At 37.2% G+C, this 22,252-nt stretch overlaps 1 protein-coding gene across 3 annotated transcripts in view; it reads left to right on the forward strand.

Annotated features, from left to right (window-relative positions):
• micu1 (mitochondrial calcium uptake 1) overlaps positions 1 to 22,252 on the forward strand; it is a 94,577-nt gene that overhangs the window by 26,190 nt on the left and 46,135 nt on the right. For all 3 annotated transcript variants that reach the window (XM_082154503.1, XM_082154502.1, XM_082154504.1), the window contains exon 4: positions 10,242 to 10,404. In XM_082154503.1, the coding sequence (XP_082010629.1) occupies positions 10,242 to 10,404 (163 nt within the window). The remainder of the gene's footprint in view (positions 1 to 10,241; positions 10,405 to 22,252) is intronic.

The following is a 22,252-nucleotide window of genomic DNA, read 5'->3' on the forward strand; positions in this document are numbered from 1 at the left end:
CCAGGCCACTTCTCCAACCAATAGGCCTCATTCATGAAATGCAAACAAAACTAATTTGTGTGTAGATCATTTGTGGACTAAGAGGTGTATAAACATGTGCAACAGCAGAAATGTGTAGTGGTAGAGTTGTGCGATTACCATCGTAACTAAGGAAGTGCGATATGCTCGATTTCGATTTTAAGCACAATTTTGAAACGATATTTCCTCACACACATATTTGTCTGTATAATTTTTGGAAGCGGCTTTATTGACGATATTTGCAGGCACCATATCTTTGAATAAATCAAACATGATGGCGCCTATATAGAAATGCCACTATTATCAATCTTTGTTCACCTGGGGTCGGGATTCACAAAACATAAATATATAAAACATTTCTTAACTGCCATTTTCTTTATATTTTTTAACTTAAATGGCCATGAAACCCCCCCAATTTTTTTTAGATGTGAACGGATATGTAGGCTACATCACTGAAAACAAATTTCAGCAGTTTTTTCACCTCTGCCAGTTCAGCGTTGCATTCAGGCACAATGTAATAAGTGTATGTTTCCTCTGCACAGTAGCAAAAAAGTGTTGTTTCATTTTCCGATACTGTCAGAGCTGGAGTTTGACTACCAACACAACGAAAATATGACTGTAACAATATTTAGTATGCCTATGTTACAACATGCGGGAGCTTGCATGAGAGCGGTTTCTGCGCGGAACGCAGCGATGAGTTTAACAACGCTCGCAATGCGGATCATTGCACACATGGACTCAAGTAAGCATGTTTCAAGTTTTAATGGATATACTTCATTTACTGTAGTGTTCTGAACATGAACCAGCAGCACCGTGTATGCACATATATTTAATCACGTTGTCTTTAAATTAAATATATGTGCAAATGAGGACACTGATACACTCATACTGATACATCTGATCATGAACGCAATGACACGATGAATTATTCTGATACACAGAAGTAGATACACAGAAAATTCAAAGAACAATGGACAAAAAAGTAACTATGCTCTTTCTGTGTTAAACTGATGTGTGTTCATGACACTTTAAGAAAAAGAAAAAAGGTAATATTTTGTATTCCCTAAAACTTAAGAATGTTCTTATCTTTTTTTCTTAAGATTGTTCTTAGGATAAAATTTAAGAAGTATTCATATTCCCGAAAAGAATGTTCTTAAAAATCATCGTAAATAACTTCTTAAAGTTAGGATAACCTCCAACCCGTCTTAAATAACCAAATGTTTAATGAATTTGAGTTGTTTCAAATATTAAGCATTACAATAACACTAGCTAGCTAAAAATGATATTATCTCCTTATAATAGCATCTCCTTGAGACTGGCTCTTATAGAATAACTATTTTAACTTGACACGGTGCATTAAAAACACTTTGCCTCCTGCGAAACCAGTCGCGACGAAAATAGTCTGCACACTTATTATGATATCTACAGTAATCTACAGGCAGTGCAAAAAGACGGGCGTTGAAGTGTTTTTCAGTCAGCGAGTCTTCAGCAATACGCTTTTTTCAATCAAACACCACCAAAGCCTGTCATTTTCTTAAGAAAATATTTGAGAACTTATAGGATTTTTTTACGAATTGCACTTAGGAACATTTTACATTAACATTTAGTCATTTAGCAGACGCTTTTGTCAAAGCGACTTACAATTTAGGACTAAGTTAAGCGAGTCATCGTGAAGAGGCAAAAACAACGAAAGAAGTGCTCAAAATACAAAGGTCAGGCATTAATTGTTCAGAGTAGCATAAGCCCGATAAAGGAGGATTATAATAGGAAAGGATTTTGTGTGAGGTTAAGTGCTCACGGAAGATATGAGTTTTCAGTTGTCTTTTGAATGTTGTCAGGGATTCTGCATTCCGGATGCCGGTGGGGAGAGCATTCCACCAGCATGAAACCATGAATGAGAATGTTCTGGAAAGTGATTTTGTGGCTTTCTGTGATGGAACCACGAGCCGTCGCTCATTGACCGATCGTAGACCTCTGGTAGGGATGTAGACTCGTAGGAGTGAGTGAAAGTAGGAGGGAGCTGAGCCTGTGATAGATCTGTAAGCAAGCGTCAATGCTTTGATCTTGATGCGAGCAGCGAGTGGTAGCCAGTGCAGAGAGATGAACAGAGGAGTGACGTGGGCCCTTTTTGGCTCGTTGAAGACAAGACGAGCTGCAGCATTCTGAATCATTTGTAGAGGTTTAGTTGCACATGATGGAAGTCCAGCCAGAAGAGCATTGCAGTAATCAAGCCTAGATATGACCAGGGCCTGGACGAGAAGTTGTGTTGAATGCTCAGTTAGGAAAGGCCTGATCTTCCTGATGTTGTGCAGTGCAAACCTGCATGATCGAGCTGTCTTTGAAATGTGGTCTGTGAAGGTCAGCTGGTCCTTCTTACCAACATTCTTACAAACTTCTTAGAATTTATCTTAAGAATTTACTTAACTTCTTTCTTAAGAAGATTTTCGTGAATCCGGCCCTTGGTACGAAATGTGCCATTGTTTTTCTAAGTAAACACACACTAGACGGACGTCTTTTACCATTGCACATCTCACGCATGACACTGTATCCTTTGCGGTGCTCAAGGTAAAAACAAGTTCAACTTTTAAAAAGCTAATTTCTAGACATGTATCTTGTGTTTTCAACTGCAAAAACACTTTTTGTGTTAATGTCCCCTACTCTGTTTTGCCACAGCTATAGTTTGACAGGTCTTGCAAATTTACTTACATCATCTCTCCTGTATTCAAAATATTCCCAAACCATGGATTTAGATTTTTTTGTTTTTTTGTTTGTTGGCCAAGTCCTTTTTCTGCCCCGATTTTACCTTACCTGTTTCTGTGCTTTCTTCCAAGTCGTAACAGTAAACCAGCTCTGTTCTGTTCTCGCACTAGATTTATACAAAGAGGTTTAGAAATCGCACATGCTCACATCACAATTTTATTACGATTAATCACACAGCCCTAGTCGTAGCCATATTTGCACAGGTGCAAAGAGAGTATAAGGAGGCTGACCTGTGACCACTCATAAAAATGTATGGAATATTATAATTTTTTTAATTCCAACATAAATACCTTAATACTAAGATTTTGTTCAAACTGCCCACCCCTTATAAAACAAATTGTTCTAATAGTTTTATGCGTGATTTCTGCTGAAATGAATTCCACGCTTATTTCATAAATGAGGACCTCTGTTTATTTTTTGACATGCGCTTTGTGTTGTGTTTTGGTGAGTTTTCAGTCTTATCTGGGTCATTTTGAATGTTCCCATCAAAATCCGATTCATTTTAAAGTGTCATATTGGTAATCTTCTTAAAGGACTCTGAAATTGGAATATTATAAGAAAAAACTAATAAGCAAATGCTTTTTGACGAGTGCCAATCATTCTATCTCATCCCTTTCCTCTCCTCCATCCCTGTCCCAAAATACGTCTCACTCAAAACTCCCATTTTCTTTGAATCAGTTTCAAAGTTGAACCATGTCTTTCCGAAGGAGTATCGATCCATTTAGTGCGCGTATCTAAATTTTTGCTGATAATGGATGTCTCGTCACATTCTGCACAGATTTAAAGTCTTCTCAAGTTTGATGCTTTGTTTGAGATGAACTTTTAATCTTTAGCTGAATTGATGTTTTCTGTAATGGATATTTTCCTTTGTCCTAATTAAAGTTTGGGCCATGGCTCCATTAACAGCCGACAGAAAAATAATAATGGAGATTAATGCATTCAGATGCATGCATTTTTCCAGTTGTATCACATTATGTTGACATTATGAAAGGCTATAGTGTTTTTATCCATAGATATTCATAGATGGCGTTCAGTAAACCAATCTTAGATTGATTCTCCCGAAATTACATTGTGTTTTCGTGGTTCTATCAAAACATTACTCTGTTTCTTTGAGGATCTGACCTGCCTGACACAGCAACATTGATTCCAATGTCAGGAGGTTGTTTCAGGGGCATCTGTTAGATATGCAATAGGTCAAGAAACCTATTTGAAAACTTGGCGTTTGGTGTTTAAATTACACATTTGAGTTTTTCTGATTATGCAGAGGACCACAGGATCACATTTTTAGAGGGGTTGTATAAATATAGAGTTCAAGGTTCTTTATTTTTGCATGTGATGTAATGTTGTGAAATGTTTTTCTCTAGTTTCTCGTCCCACAGTGCAAAAACAACAAAACAGCAAAGTAGAAAAAAAAAATCATAATGAATATAAAATATATCAGAAATGACATGAATAAACTAATTAAAATAAATAAAGGATTGTGTGTATGCAGGGGTATCATATAGGGGGTGCTATAAATTATATTTATAAAATACACCGTAACAAAAACATAGTTGAGTTTTACAAGACCATTTTGCACCCTTTTGCTATACACTTTAAGACGTATATGGGTCAATGACGTGACGGGTCATTTTTTTTGTCCAAAGGCCTTAATAATAATAAAAAAACAAATATATAACATCCAAAGTATGTAAGGTAGTACAACTTGATCTCTTTTACTGAATCCAAAAGGTTTAAATTATATTTTACTACATATAAAGGTATTTCAAAGATTTTGAAGTGTCAAAAGGTCATTCGGTTTAACCGTCCGAAGGCCAATACAGCAATTTCATTTGTGATTAAAATATCTTAAAATTTAATACATTTATATATTTTTTATTCTGGCATGATTTTGTAACATTATATATCAACATAGTGCAAAATGGTATTAAAATTATCTGTAGAAGTCGTTGCTTTGTTATGAGAAAGAATGTCCGGAAAAATGATTTTCATTGATGTCATTCAGAGTAACCAATATAAAGGGCTCCATTTTGGATCAAGTCATGTGGTCAATATTATGTGACAGGATGTGACATCATTCAGACACCTGCAAAGGACCGCATGGTTGTGAAGCAAAGTAATTAACTCTCTCTTAACTATTAGAAAAATTCATGTTTTCACTTGCTCATACACATGTCCCCAAATATCAGGTCATTCGGTACAACCGCTATAAAACATGGATAATGTTGTAATATTTTAAAAACTTTTACTAAATATAAAATGTTGTATTGTCCTTTTGGTAGCTAGCTAGCTAACTAACAAGCTAGGCAGCTAGATATCAGCCTGTTAGCACTGAATGAAGATTTTGTCATTCGTTATAACCAAAAGAGTCATTCGGTTAAACCAAAATTTTGGTTATAACGAATGACTTACTGGTTGTATCGAATGACAGCAATGTATGTTGGTCATATTTGTACATATCTGGAATAAATAAATACAAAATTTTATTAATAGAAAATGTGCAGAGTATAATATTATAAAATGTAAAAAATAATTTTGACAGAATTTTGACCTTTTTATAGATTTATAATTATATCACTTCTGGGCAAGGATCAATGCTGATCCCGTTAAAAAAGAACAGATGCTCGCCAAAAGAAGGGAAAGGTATCATTTGTTTTTATAATTTAGATTATTGTATTCAATAATATAGGTGCCTGCAAGTACCCCATAGACATACTATGGTGAAGGGAATGCCCAAAAAACCTGGATCGTGCGTGTTTATCCTACTATGGTAAACTGCATAGGGATTTTGTATTGAACATAATTTTGCAGCACAGTGTCATAGAGACAAGGGGGTGGGCTCATTTTACTCAGGCAATCAATCAATCAATCAGTCTTTCAAGATCATCATGAAGCTATTAAGCCACACCCTAGCGACCATTAAGAGCACCCTAGTAACTGTTTACATAGACTGCCATTATAAAAGGCCCAGAAGGATATCTTTGCAGCACAGTGTCATAGAGACAAGGAGGTGGGCTAATTTTACTCAGGCAACCAATTAGTCTCTCAGGATCAGTGTGAAGCTGTCAAACCACTCCCTAGCAACCATTAAGAGCACCCTAGCAACCAAAACAGAGAGGGATATCTTCCATAATGGGACATAATGTCAAGGGCAGCAGACATGGTCATTCGGTATAACCGGCCTTGGTCATTCGGTAAAACCGATATAGTAAATATTTAAATGGAATAATATTGTTTTTAATAACTAAAGGAACTACAAATATAAAGCAGATAAGGCTTTTTTTTTCTTTTTTTTTACACGTCCCCTTTTCTCCTTTCCCTGTGCAATGTTTTACTTGAATATGTTGGAGTGTTTAGAGTAGTCCAATAAAATTATTATATTTATGAGATCAGTGATAATTTTATTTAATATTTCTTCTGTGGTACACACTATATACTATCTCAACATCAATGTCAAATCAGTTTTTTTCATGAATAATTATCTGCAAATTAATAATTTTAGATATATTCATGGTTAAACCGAATGACTTTTTTGGTGACAAATTTTGTCCATCTTGTAAAAAATGACAAAAACAGTGTTAATTGATTGTACAAACCACAAAATCGTATTGTTAACACCTAGGTAAACTAAAAAATGGTTTCAAATATAGTTATATCTCCATTCTATTTTTTTACACTTTTAAAAACCTTATTCGTCAATGACCCATATGTACAGTAAATTCCCTTTTTGCATATGAAATGAGGAACAGCTCTTGCAAGTCGCCATACAAATAATAATTCCTCTTTACAATGGTAGTATTACATCATCACAGATTCATAAAATAATCAGACTAAAATGATCACGCAACTTGTAAAAAATAAACTTCAGCCGTTTGTTTCTTATGTTGGAATCGTTCAGGAGGAACTGCAGAGCAGTGGGTGCTACACAACCAGAAACGGCATGAAGTTTGGCAGCATTTTATTGTTAGTTCTACTGCTGTTTAGCAATACCCTACAGCCTCCATAATTATGCTCCTAAGATACCTTGTTTTAACCAATTTTTTTAAAACCGCAACACATGTATCCTTGACACTTAATACTATTTGGATGATGCATTATGTAGCTTCTTTGGTAGAGGGTTTGCAATCACTTATGTGATTCCATTTCCTTAGCAAGGCATAGGTTTGAGATAGACGGTGTTTTATAGCACAGTGAGCTCTCAAAAGATCAAGGAAAGTGTTTTTTATGTTTATGTGTGTGTGATGTATGCCTCTAGGTATGTCCTTGCTTTGGTACTTGTGTGTACTTTGTCTCCACCCTTTCTTGGTGTGCCAATGTCAGCTGGAATCACTGCCAGCCCACTGTTGGTGCCAGGACCAGTAAAATGTCCTCGATAGTCAGTCATAATGTTTCAATAGATAAATGAGGACATTTGGCTGTCACAAGTATAGCCAAACCTGTACACGCACACACACACACACACACACACACACACACACACACACACACACACACACACACACACACACACAAACACAAACACAAACAAGCCTCTTTCTGTATGAACGATGTCATGGAGATGGCAGTTAGTGATGCAAAGAGTGACCTTTGTGAATGTTGTGTACAGTTGCTCTCATTAAAAAGACAACATGCGTTGTCCTATTATTATTATCATAGACATCTGAACCGTCGCCTTCAATTTCTGCCTGGATCAGTTTGCAGCTTTTTCTTTTATTGTTAGGGCTTCTTATGTGCAAGACAGATGGTCACACAGCAATCGCTCACGTGCTGGAAGAGGGTTTATTTTATGATATTAAATTAAATTCTCTTATGCCAACTCATGTAATTGTGAGCTTTAATATTTCAGAACCAAGTATCAAGATCACTTTAAAAGAAAAACTACATTTGCATTTTCTGAAGGAAATATCAGTACTTGCAAGGCAGCAACAGGAAAGTGTAGTTCAGGTTTTAGTTTTTTTTGTTTAGTTTTTTTTTGTAAATCACCTTAGAGTTGCTTTGCAGACTTTGTCATAATAATTCAGTCAGTGCATTTCTTGTTTTTTTTTATCAAATTTGTGTGAGCAAATTAATAGCAAATGTTATTATGTGTAGTTCCCTATATATCGTATGCAAAATCTGTTGAATATGAATTCACGTAAAATTTGAAAAGAGCCCTGTATGCCATTCCAAACCTGTATAACTTTTTTCTGCAGAATACAGAAGATATTTTGGGAATGTTTTGACTATTTTTGTAATGAAAGTCAATGGGCTCCAAAACACCACTGGACCCCTTTAAATTTTATTATATGAAAAAAAAAAAAAACACAATTTTCTAAATATCTTTTTTGTTTCAAAGAAATAAGAAAGTCAACATCACTCAACCTTTATAATTGGAGTGTGTTCACAGCAAAACTGAGTGCAACTGAATAAAGGCAAAGGTCTCTGAATGTGTTTTTAGAACTTGAAATTTTTATATTTTTAGCTTGACATGGCGTGTTAAAAATACAATACTTATGGTGCAAAATCTTGAAATAACGGTGAGGCACAATGCAATGACCAAGTATGTCTATGATCTGACACAAGTATAAACTAAAAATTAAAAATAAGCTGTAGCGCGCAGTGACCTCTTGAATCTCAGTGTTTGACAAGTACAGTTTCACATTACAAACATCACTTACTGCACATCATGCATTCAGGCAGGATCCTGAACTCCAAATCCTCATCATTTCATCTTGCAATTACAATCACTTCTCTTGTCTAATAGCAGCATGCAAACTGACAATCAATTAGCATAGAAATTGCGTAAATTAGCATACAGTAGGCTGCATAATGAGTCGCAAAATGGGCATTTGCTAAAGATGGCCAGATAGAGGAAAAGAAAACATCAACAAAGGCTGGATGAGAATGATAAAACTGACCTCTATTACTACTCATTTTGATGATCTTTGATGAAAAATACAGACATATCCAACACACTAAGAGACACAAACTGCAGTAATTGCTCTTATTTAACAGTTAATTTGTCTCCATTAATGGCTGTCAATCAATTAAACATTTTAATGGAATGAGTTACATGATATGCTGAATAAATATCCCCAAATTACGATAGTTTAATCACATTATTGAGGCCAAAAAATCATTTAATAGACATCACACAAAAGTGGCATTAGAGAAAAATATATTGTGTTTCATATCATTGATAATAAGCCCAGAGTCCACAGCAATCCGTTCAATTCAATTTGTCAGTCTGTCCAAGGTGATTGATCACGTTACGCTGTTAATAAATGTAGTCTGAAAACGTCCAGTTTATGTATCTGAAATATTTATTCACATATTTAAATTACCGCGTTTCCACTGCAATTACCTGAAACAATTTGTCCCAGGAACCCCCCCCCAACCAACCAACCAACCAACCAACCAACCAATTAGCATGTTCAGCACCCAAGTCCCACCCCCGAAAGTTCCTGAACTTCCTGCAAAAGTTCTACCTCGCAAGCAGAGACATTCTGAGCGGGATATTTTTACCCGGAACTTCGTTTAGACCCTGTTTCCTGCGGTCGAAACACACGGAGTAACACCCCAAAGTCCCTTGTTCCTGGGGAAAGTCCCTGCGGTGGAAATGCTGCTATACAGTTTTACTTTGTTCAATAGCCAACCTGCAATGGATGATTTTTCAGTTGTGTATGCCATGTCGCTTCAGGCTATGAATTACTTTTAGGCTGTTTTTGACTCATAACTCATAACGTTGGATCGTTGTGTATTGCTATTGCTGTGATCTTGTGAGTGACAAGATGTCCCGCCCTTGCACCGAAAACAACAGGGCTGCATTAACTCAATCAGAGGCCCTGGGGCTTTAACGCTTTGGGGCCCCATGCTGCATGCACACCTATACATTCCTCAAAAATGCATACTATTGCTTGTATATAGACCCATGAGTGTGGATCATTTTCACATTTATGGGTGCATTTTCATGTTTAAATGTGAAATTGACTATACAACAATTCAGTAAACAAGAAGTTAATATTAAATTACTTAAATTTTCGACACAATATTGTCTGTTTTTGCTTTATCTTGACAATGAGAATAGTTACAAACAAAGCCACAGCAGCAACACACAGTGGTTTCTTTCCCAAATTAATTCGAGTAAAAAAAAAAAAGCAAAGTACTTGCGCCACAACAACTGAATTTTGATTCAAATTCATTCATTATTATGAATCATTCCAATCCTATATGAGAGAAACTGGACATGGGTAAACGCAGCACAACAATACAGTTTGATGAAAATGGCATTATAGCATTTGGTTGTGCCATAAAGCTACTTGGATAAAGTTGCATGTTACTATAAAAACACCTGAAATGCTGTCACCCTGGTAAAAATGTAGTTTATTTAGTTGAAAATTAAGACAAAAGGAAAAAATGAAGTAGTTCCCAGAATTGATATTTTCTGTGTTTGCTAAGTGTGTTTTTCTGTTTGTTTGATACAGGTGATGGAGTATGAGAACCGGATCAGAGCTTACTCCACCCCAGACAAGATATTTCGCTACTTTGCCACCCTGAAGATCATCAGTGAGCACGGAGATGCCGAGGTGTACATGACGCCACAGGACTTTGTACGCTCCATCACACCCAATGAGAAACAGCCAGAGAGTGAGTTTCAGTCTTTCTTGACCAGGGTTGGGCAAAATTCTGAATTTGATATTGTAATTGACCACATCAGAAAGGATGTTGAACTGGAATGACAGGAAGAAGAATTTACAGAATTGAAAAGAAATTCAACAGTCAAACAACAGAGAATCTTTTATTATTAATTAAAGTTATTTTGAGCAGTGAAGCACTGAAATTTATTCAGCTGAAAATGAATTTTCGGTTTTGGCTAAAGCAGTTTTGAAGGGCCAAAATCATTGACCAAAATTGATGCTTTCTGATGATGCGTTTTGATTTTGTCTGTAGCAAATTAGCTCAAAAGAAAAAAAAATATATATATACACACGAGTTATGATTATATATATATATTTTTTTTTTATATATATATATATAAATTATATATATAATCATAACTCGTTATGATCAATTATTGCCTAAATATTTAAATTGCCCAAAAAAGGGAATACATATCCCATGTATTTGTACCTATAAAAAAAAAAGAATAATATATATATGGATAGTTAATTACAACGGATTATAATTAATTATGAATATATAAATAGGATAGGTTTTCAGAATAACTTTTAACATATTTAATTTCACATCGATTAATCTGTTCGTCCAACAGTACGATCTTCTTATCAACTCTCAAGAAAGATTCTTCTTCTTATCAACTCTCAGAAAAGGTTATTCTTCTGGTCATGAAGAATAACTTTTCTGTTCTATTAGATTACTAACTAAAGTACTCAACAGTATAAAAGCTTGTAGCTAAAGATCAAACATTTAAGTGACTGATCGATGAGCAGCAACAGAGACAATCAAGCGTATAATGGTTTTTAATAAATGAAATACAAATACATACGACTATACTTAAACAAAGAATACATATATACAGAATAACGAGAAGTAGAGAAAGATAGAGCGAGAAGATCAAAGAATGGCAAATATCACTAGAAATAATACTAGCATGGATCTTTGGTGCTGAGCAAGAATGGGTGTGTGTGTGTGTGTGTGTGTGTGTGTGTGTGTGTGTGTGTGTGTGTGTGTGTGTGTGTGTGTGTGTGTGTGTGTGTGTGTGTGTGTGTGTGTGTAGATCCTCGTTGCGTTGTTCATGAGCCTGAGGCGTTCTTATTTTGGGTGAAATGACCGTCTCCTTCTGACAGCCTAATTTGCATGTTTTATGATGGTGTCAGAATTGGTCATTTTTACTCCAAAGGATGGGGAGTATTTCGATACCAAGGAAGGTATGGCTGGAAGAAATAAAAGTAGAGATACTTTCTCACACTTGAATATAAGCACTTAGTTTAACTAACACAACTAAAAAGTCGCAACTAGGCTAATATAAGGTAGGGGACATATGTACACGCATGAATATATCATATACATTCTGGGATGTCTTAATTATGAGTTAAATGGAAAAAATGTCTGTGTATATTTATATTGACTGCATTTCTCATGTCCATGCCACATGGCCTTTCGTTCCTGCTATGGGAGGGAGGTGGAGTTGATTAAGATCTTTTTGAACCTCACGAAGGAGCTTCGAGGTGTTTCTGTTTAGCCTCTGCCAGGCCACTTAAGTGACATTGGGGCAATTTGATCCAGACTCATCGGCGCTAGGCCTGTGATTTACATGAAGTAGTCCAAAAAGGTTAAAAGCTTTCTGAAGCTTAGAACTGAATCGGTCATCGTGATGCAGTCCATACACTACATGTCAATGTCTGGTTCGTGCACACAATGTTAATAGGCTACAACAGGTACAGTAAAGATGTGTGGATGCTAGGGCTGGGTTGACAATATCGATTTGTCGTTTTTAATCGATCTTCCTGTTTTCAGTTGATGCATGAACAAAAAAACGTAACTAAAATTTATTTGATCACGGCTATGATCCAATAATCGCAATAAGCTCTGTGCTTTGTTACTTCTGATATGAAACTAAGTGTCAGCTTTCAAATTCTGTCAATTTTATAACAAAATTCAAACAATAAGGGCCAGATTTACTAACAGCTTGCGCCAGCGCAAACCCTCTTTTGGCATTAAAAAAACTACTTTTATAAAAGGATTTATTAAACAGGATTTATTAAAGACATGCAGTGAAAAATTTGCGCTGAAAAGGTGTGGACAGTTATTTTTGCAGCTGACCTTATTGCATATGCATTTGTTTCCCTTTCAGGTGCAAAATATGGAGGGGAGTATTTAAATGAATCATGTAAGGTGATTTACTAAGGTTTGCGCTCATCAATGTATTGGTCTTTGCGCCATTATTTTCCGCCAAAAAAAGCATGTCTTACACCATATGCTACCTGGTAGATTGCGTTGGTCATTATGGAAATTATTCGACTGTGCCTGTGTTCTTTAATTTAGATCACGCCCAGAACTTTCCACTCCCATCGGCACTGTTTTGGAATTGCGCTCTCAAGCTAATTTACCCTGTTTAGTAAATCTGCCCCTGAATGTTTTGATGCTCTTTAATGTCGTGTGATAGATGAAATCACACTGATGGAACCACTGAAAACCAAAGTGACACATTTCTGAGAAAAAATACAAACTTACAATATCCTAGCTGCATAAGTATGCACACCCTGTTATAACTGGGCATGTGGCTGTGATTTGTGGCATGTGGCTACAAAACAGCATACCATGGAACACCGTGAAGACAGTCATCAACAAGTGGAGAAAGTACGGCACAACAGTGACATTATCAAAACAGGGTGAATTGATGAGAAAATTGGTGAGAAGACAAGAGAATAAAGGTCATGGAGGCTGTCAGTAACATTGGGGCAGTCGTGGGGCAGTCGTGACCCGAAGGTTGCGGGTTCAATACCGGCAGGAAATGAGCAAGGTATCTAACCTCCAATCACTCCCCTGGCGCCACAGGTGTGTGTCCACAGTTTGCAGTGTGTTCACTACCCTCTACTCCTAATGTGTACATACATACACTCACTGGCCACTTTATTGCTTAACACCAGTTCAACTGCTCGTTAATGCAAATATCTAATCAGCCAATTGCATGGCAGGAAGATGATCTGCTGAGGTCTGCAGAAGAGCATCTCTGAATGCACAACAAGTCGAACCTTGAAGCAGACGAGCTACAGCAGCAGAAGACAACACCGTGTGCCACTCCTGTCAGATAAGAACAGGAAACTGAGGCTACAATTTGCACAGGCTCACCAAAATTGTACAATGGAAGATTGGAAAAACGTTGCCTGGTCCGATTAGTCTCGATTTCTGCTGTGACATACAGATGTGTAGGGTCAGAATTTGGTGTAAACAACATGAAGGCATGGATCCATCGTGCCTTGTATCAACGTTTCAGGTTGCTGCTGGTGTAATGGTGTTGTGGATAGTTTCTTGGCACACTTTGGGACCCTTTGTACCAATTGCACCCTGTGACACTCCAGACCTCTGGAACCTCCACGTGAGGTCTCTAGACGGGATGCGGAGGACTTCGGTGATCTACCCCAGGTGGTCGTAGACACCATCACTTTGGCGAGAGCACCGTCTACGAGGCGTGCTTACGCTCTGAAGTGGAACCTGTTCATTGAGTGGCATACTTCTCACTGGAAAGACCCCCGGAGATCCCCGATCAGAACTGTGCTTTCCTTCCTGCAGGAAGGGTAAAAAAAAAAAAAAAAGGGTTGGAGAAAAGGCTGTCTGCTACCACCCTGAAAGTGTATGTTGCCGCTATTGCCGCACATCATCTTCCAATATATGGTAAATCTGTGGGGAAGCACGAACTGATCATCACGTTCCTGAGGGGTGTGAGAAGGCTAAATCCTCCTCCCTCTCACCCCATACCCTCTTGGGATCTCTCTTTGGTGCTGACAGCATTACGGAGAGCCCCCTTCGAACCGCTGTGGTCAACTGAGCTGAAAATCCTGAAAAATGAAGACAGTGCTCCGGGCTGCACTGGCTTCCATCAAGAGGGTAGGAGACTTGCAAGCATTTTCGGTCAACAAATCGTACCTGGAATTCGGGCCGGCCTACTCTTATGTTTTTCTGAGACCCCGGCCCAGATATGTGCCTAAGGTTACCACCACTCCTTTCGGGGACCAGGTGGTGAACCTGCAAGCGCTGCCCCTGGAGGAGGCAGACCCAGCCATTGCTTTGCTTTGTCCTGTCCGTGCTTTGTGCCGGTATGTGGACAGAACGCAGAGCTTCAGGAATCCAGACCAGCTCTTTGTCTGTTATGGAGGCCGGCAGAAGGGAAAGGCTGTGTCTAAGCAGAGGATGGCCCACTGGATAGTGGATGCCATGGTCATGGCTTGTGGAAGCCAAAATATAGCGATCTTTACTGCATGACACGCTCACTTGCATTTTTTCCTGACAACAGTGGAAACAACTTAAAATACTACTACGTCATTTTTGGTCATACAGATAAGAGTTCAATCAACTGTAAAGGGTATTAACTCACAATAACAAGAAAATGTTGTGCCTTTGTGAATTAAAGAAAACAAACAGGATGCGCTTTCTAAACACTGTGAACTAAAGCGTGTCACATAAATTAATTTGAAAGGAGTCATAACCTAGTATTACCTTGGATACCCACGCTCTATTATAGTCTTTCAGGCCCTTCTAAAAAAGAAAAGTGGAAAAAAAATAAACACAGAGCTCCTCTGACCCTTATTTCTGAAGGCATTATTGTCTCGCGAGATCTGATGCGATATTTTGGCTGTCGTGGACGGTCATTTTAATAATGCAAATGAGGGGCACGTTGATTGGTGGCAGGAAGGAGGGGGGTTGACACCGCAGCAGAGCCATAGAGAGAGGCACCTGCACCGCAGGTAACTTCAGCATATCATTCCAAAATGACATCATGGCGCAAGTTGTGAATGAACCCGACCTGGCCGCGACCTACGGAATTCAGCCTTAAATGCACGAGCCAGACTCTGAACCTGAGCTGGAAAGGGAATATGTAGAGTCGATGGAAGGACGTCTACATCAAGATGTCTCTGAATGGTAAAGACAATCATTTTGACTGAGACATACATTATACCTTTTATTTAATGTAGATTACATTAACGGAGATGTAGTTACTTTTTTTTATCAGCTTACAGTGGTTATTGAGATCAACGTTTGCTATCATGTGGTGTTTTTGCCTTGTTTCACGTTGTGGTTTTTTAGACATTCAAATTTGTGAACGATTCCGGCGTAAAATGATTAGCACAGACACGTAACGTTAAGCCAGTGGGAAGGGTTGTAGGAACCGCGTCATTAAAAATGAATTTAATCCACTGGTCCCTGACAGCTTGGTCCGTTCTTGGGAGAGAAAACACATTTAAGTTACATGTTGATTCTGGCAGTCAACAACAGAGCAACTCACGTGTGCACTACGTTTCTGCATCTTTCGCGACTGAATATGAGGGGGAGAGGGGCAGGGCGGGCTTCCTGCAGCATAGGTCTGCGGTGTCCATATATGGTATATCCTGCCCCGTCTTGACGTCAAGTCGGGGCAGAAATTAAAATCTCGTATTTGAGTGCGCGTGCACGTGGGCTGGTTTACGAACCCAGGGGTAAACAAACGCTTACCTTTTAAATATTGGCTTCCCGGCCAGTGTATAATCGTTAGGCAATCATAACATACATTGATTCTCGTGGAAAAGTGAAAATTACAGGTCATGACACGTAGCGTATACTTGCCTCACAGACATGAGAAATATATCTATGGAAAGCCTGAAATGTCTACTTTTAAACGAACCAATTCTAATAGAAAATAAATACTATATGCTTATGTAATCCATATGAAATGTGCATTTCTCTCTATAGGCACGGTCACTATACTGCGGAGTAGGGATGAGTCACGATTTTCGAATATTCGATTAGTTGATTTAATTGTAGAATATCTAATAGGTTGTGCGATTATTGTCTTAACAAAATCCCAGTGTTTTCGTTGCTGATGCGGTGGTGATGTGTTCATGTAACCAGAGGGTGACGCTGCCAATAACGCACCTAAAAGCTGTCAATCAACTCTCAGACAACAGAATAAGATACACATTGTCTCACACCAGAGCATGTGACCGGAGTGGTAATATTTCCTCTAAAGCAGAGAATGCCTTTCTGAATATTCCACTCTGCTCGCTCATTCTGCTCAGCGCCGCTCGCTCAACCCAGAATGCCCTTTGTGATATGCTGGTTCAAAAATGTGTAAATAAGTAGGCTTGCCCCCTACTGAAGTTTTTTCTTGTCGATTAGTAGTTGTTCATGTTAGCCATTAGTCTTATCGCATATTTGTATTAATTTAATTACTTAAATATATACTGCTGAGTACTCAGAGTACTCCGCACTCAAGAGCACGCAAAAAGCTTGCCACAAAGAACTGGCAAAAGTAATGATTATGAATGTGTCAAATATAGCAAGGAGACATTTTAATTGTTTATTAATAAACTAGCATTTTCTGTGTCAGTGTCGGCTGCAAAGAATTTGAGAATGCTGACTCGCGATCTTCGCAGTGTTGTGAACGCGCCTATAGAGAGAAATGCACATTTCATTCGGATTACATAAGCAGAGATTGGTCTGGTCTGATATATTTCTCATGTCTGTGAGGCAAGTAGCCTATACACTGAGTTTCGGTTCATTTATGAGACGAGCTTGTTTACCTGCAATGTAAGTGATCACGCCGGCACCTCCATGCCCTGATTATGTTGTCTGCTATAGCCTATTTGCTTCTTATTTATTAAATCCAGGCAATTGATTGATGAAACATTGATTAAAATTAAGATACAATTTATACAAAACGATATTCATGGTTTTCTACAAAACAAAACTTAATGAAGTGGTCAAAATCATGTCTGATCCACGATATGTCGTGATATATCATGTCTCCCGATATATTGCTCATCTTAAGATCCTATCTTACTCATGCTGTTCACTTTTCATAATAATCACTTGAGGCGCGAAATAGGCTATATTATGCCTTTATATATTAATCGCCCATTATGGTTTAGTATTCTCCTCAATATATATTTAAGTAATTAAATGTATATAATCGTGCAATTAGTCGACTAATGGCTTAAATGAACAACTTACTAGTCAACTAGAAAAATCTTTAGTCTGGGGCAGCCCGACTCCGAAGTCATGTAACTTCATGCTCAGCTTCTTTCTGTATCTGTAAACAGCTCTAAGTCATAAATACACCAATAGCCACTATAGCCTATGCAGCTGACGGACTTCCTCGATCATTTCCTGTGCTCTAATCTGAGTCTATAATATTCCTCTGAGGGCTGAGGCAATGAAATGCAGTTACTCTAAGTCATGGGGTTTTGACCTGTCATACTCTTGATGTAGCTGTGAAACAAACTGCAAACTATCGCTGTCATGTGAAATTTAAACAGTTGTTACAATTTGAACCCCCATCAACCAGCGGGAACTGACAGGGTCATGCTTTTCAGCCAAACCTTGGCTGCGTTCTACTTCCAGTATCTATGCCCTTCACTCGCTGACTTGCCTGCGTCTCATGAACAAGATGAAGCACTAAACAACTGTATTGGCTTTTTTGATAATATTCTGACATATTTTATGTAGTAACTATCAAAATATACTAACTTTTTTTAGGCAGAGGATTCAGGCTAAAGTTTATATAGTGTTAGATGCTATGTTTACTTAAATAGTGGTAGATACTATTTGCCCCTCAGTGTATTGTGAAATGGAAAGTACTTTTTTTTTTTTAAGAATCTGGGTCTTCTCGGGTCCATTCAGTAAAAGCACATTTATTTAAAATTACCCAAGACCAGAGGCTACCAATACTAATATTATACTCGACCATTGTCCGAGGCACTCTTCAAGGTTTTGGACGTGAACCTTATTTTCGTAAACGAAAACTGAAACTAAGACTAAAACTATTGGTCAAAAAAACATTTTCGTAAACTGAAATAAAATAGATTTTTTTTACACAAAACTAAACGAAACTAACAACAGTTACTGAAAACTAACTGAAATCACGTTTTTCCATTCCACTGCGCTACTTTATTTTTCAACGCCGTCTTTTGCAGCGTCTCGTGCATGACACGATGTTCTAAAAACGAGGCACTCAAGTTAAAATAAGTTCAACTTTTAAAATATGTGTCTCGAGACCTTGCGCTTTTTACACATTCCACTGCCCGCGTCTCGCTTTTTCAAAGCCTGTAAATACAGCAAATACAGATAAGATTAATAAGATAACCATCTCATGTGAAACTAAACAAGATAACACGTGTAATAGACAGGACACCACACTGAGCAGAAAACGGAAAAAACAAATAGCATGTCTACTAACCCGTAAATAGACGTACATTTGTCAGAGTAGAAGTAAACTAAATGTCTGGTCTGAATAGAACACATGAATATGAGTATAACTATCAGTATATTATATTAAAAGATGTAATAGACAAAAAGCAAAATCATAATAATCATACGCATGTTTTATTATTTTTTCTTATACACCACGTTTCATCTTTAATATGAATGAGTATGAATGAATAATTTTTACTTTTAAGTTGCATTTGTTTGCTGCTTTGTTCAATCTCAAACAATTATTACATTTTTTAATATTGAGAGGTTTGCACAAGAGTTAACTGTAAACTGCAAACATTAAACTTTGCTGAAATGAAATGTCTTTAACTGGAAGTGTTTTGTTAACTCTGACTGATTAACTAAAACTAAATAGAAATATTCACAAAATAAAAACTAAACTAAAACTAACAAAACCATTAATGAAACTAACGAAAACTAAACTGAAATTTATAGGAAGTTAATTCTTAAATTATATTAAAACAAAAACTCATTTAAAAATGCAAAACTATAATAACCTTGGACCTGCTCGGGTCTCGGGTTGGACCTCCGGTTTTCGGATCCAAGTGGAAGACCTCTAAATAAGAGATCCACCTTTCAGTTAAAAGAGACACGCATGCACATTAGCTAGACCAACCTGAGGAAATACAGCTTTTTAGCACAATTTGAGCTAAAGAAGCTATACATTTTTTGTGCGTGTCAGATTTAATTGAAATACCTTTGCTGAACTCTAAGCTTAGCCTGCAGTTTTTCTCCATTGAAGCAGACAGGAGATGTGTGACTGGAAAACCGCTGCCTGGGGCATTACCAAGATGAAGTGGCTTTGGTTTTGTTCATTAGACGGTCAATTTTAAATAATTTTATCATATTATCTGCTTTCACGTAGTGTTTAATAATGGCTTTTTACATTATTTACTTTATCAGCAACATCTTGGCATTAGCATTTTGATGGGGGCTTGAATTTTGCACACCTCCCTCATGGGTCATCTTAGTTCCCCATGGTTCCCGATTCCACCCCTCACATGATACCATGACAGCTGAGCTAGGAAAATAGCTGTTGCGTGTAAAGAGATGGCAAACCGATCAGAGGCTTTTATAGGAGGGAATGCCACAGTGAAGCCCAGCTCATCGAGTGTGTGCGCGTGTGACGTTGCTTGGTAAATGAATTAGCATGGTAGAATGAAAGACACTCACCCAGAGGCCGAGCTGATGCAAGATATTTGATCACTGGCCATGAATAACCGATAGATGTGCTGATGGCTGCAAATGTGTGTATTCGTATGTGTAAATGCATTTGGACTTTGCGTTCACAGCCAAAAGAACATTTTCAGACCAGTCTGCATTATACATAACGATTTGTCATTTTGGACAGTAAATGTTAGATTAATGAATTAGATGATGGACTGTTATGAGGTCACACATTTTGGTACTCTAGCCTTAGACGTTTTCACACCTGACACGTTTGGAGCGTTTGTTTCACCTGGTGCTAAACATAAAATTGCTGAATCTTTTATTTATTACACTGTTTTTTTTGTTTGTTTGTTTTTTAACAAATGTGTCTCTGTGTTTAAATAAATTCAGTTATAATTTAAGTTTTAGCTAATCTTAGGTAATGCTGTAAACTATATAGGGAGCCCTTACTTGCACATTACTATTATATTAAAGGTTACAATTAACAACAGATACCAAATTATTAAATTCAGTTGCTTTTTATTTTTAGATATAATAATAATAATAATAATAAACACATTGCACATAAGGCTGGTTTTGCATTAACTTCTAAATCTAATTATAAATAAAATTTTCTACTCCAATTCATTTTTTAAATATAATCTTTTACACTGTGGCTGTCATAACTTGTTTTCATGACAAAGTTATTTAAACATTCATTAAATAATCAAGACTAAAGTACTAACAGGTTAAGTAAGGGATAATGTACACCCAGCCGGTTGTTATCTCAGATTATAAACCCCCGACAGGCAGATGAGGACCCCGACCTGAAGCGGATGGAACGAGAGAGAGAGTCCACCGTACTGAATGGCATAATTAAATAACTGTACACAAAATATTGATTTGACTGAGTTTTAATATTTTATTAGCTCACCAAATGCAAAACTTCCATGAAGAAAAACCGTTTCATTTTAATTAATTTGTTAATTCGTTAATTCTTTTTTTCAATTATGGACAGTAGGCTAGCCTAATAAATGAAACACAAAGCCCTTTTAACAAGTAGGCCTATCAATATTTATTTATTTGTTATATTATCTACTATAATAACGAAAACCCGTGCAGCAGGAGTATCAATTTATTTATATATTCAGTTTAATTGAATGGGTTCCATTCAGACCTTAACATCAAGTATTTTACTGTTGTATGTCAACAAGATTCAACTAGACATTTTCACCTGGCTATACCCAATTAGCACATACGTAATTAGATTGTGCACCGTTTGTCCATGTTAACAAACAATTTCAAAAAACTTGTAATACATTTTTTTTTGTCTTGATGTAAGTAATCAACTCAGTAATTTTCTTGGTGATATCTAAAGGTTAAAAATGTTACCCAATTCACGTAAGAAAAAGAATGAATAGGCTATATTTTGGTCTTTTTCGAAACTTTCCCCTAATGGGATTCTTCTGGACTTTTTCTCCCTTACTCATGACATATTGAGGATACAAAATCAGTTGAGTTTGCTTCTGTTGAAATTTGTTCAAGGTTGACCCCCATTTTGGCTTAAAATGACTGGACTACTATTCAAATTAAACTGCATGTTTCCATTGATTATGAAGTTAGACATTAAAAATGGCAGATAGAGCACAATTGTCTGTCATTTTATTTCTTGTTATGAATTGTATCCTTTTTTTCAGTTATTACAGTTAACTACGCAAAGTGATATGGCTCTGTAATGTGGTCAAGACCGGCCTGGAACTACTTTAGCTGTGCGTTTCCCTGAAAATATTTGTACACCTTAGAACGTTTGTCAACCAATCAGATTCAAGCTTTCAACAACCCCCCCTTTAAATATTTAAAGTAAATATAATGAGTGGGTTAATATAATGTAATATAGCTAATGTAGTGCATTTACGAAATGTTTCTCTCTAGAGTTAATTCCTTTAGCGAACTAACCTGCTGTCGACTCTACACTAAATGAATGAAGAATGAATTAAGCTGTTTTATTGATATCTTTCTGCAGTTGATACACTGGTTGAGAGATGTAAACATATCGATCGATCATCTCTTCTTCTTCTGCGCTTTTTACTGGTAGCTAACAGTGTTCTCTTTTGCCCTCTTTTGGATTGTAGTGTGGATCGCCTGTGACTGACTCAACGTCAAAGTCAAAACAATTGCAGAGTATTTTCTCCTTAAATCTGCAGTGAACCAAAGTCTCAAAAACCCGGTTTGAAATCGCTGGTGTTTACTACCTTGTTGACCAATCAGGTCAATGTGTGATCGATCGTCAACGAGTGGATCTCTGAGCGGGTGCGAGTGACTGGAGGCGGGGCTAATTTGCAAATTCATAGAATCGGGTATACTAAATTAAGCAAGGGTGTAGAGTTAAAGGACAACTCCAGTGAAAAATGAACCTTGG

Source organism: Leuciscus leuciscus (genome assembly GCF_965113295.1).
Source record: "Leuciscus leuciscus genome assembly, chromosome: 22".
Classification (NCBI taxonomy): Eukaryota; Metazoa; Chordata; class Actinopteri; order Cypriniformes; family Leuciscidae; genus Leuciscus; species Leuciscus leuciscus.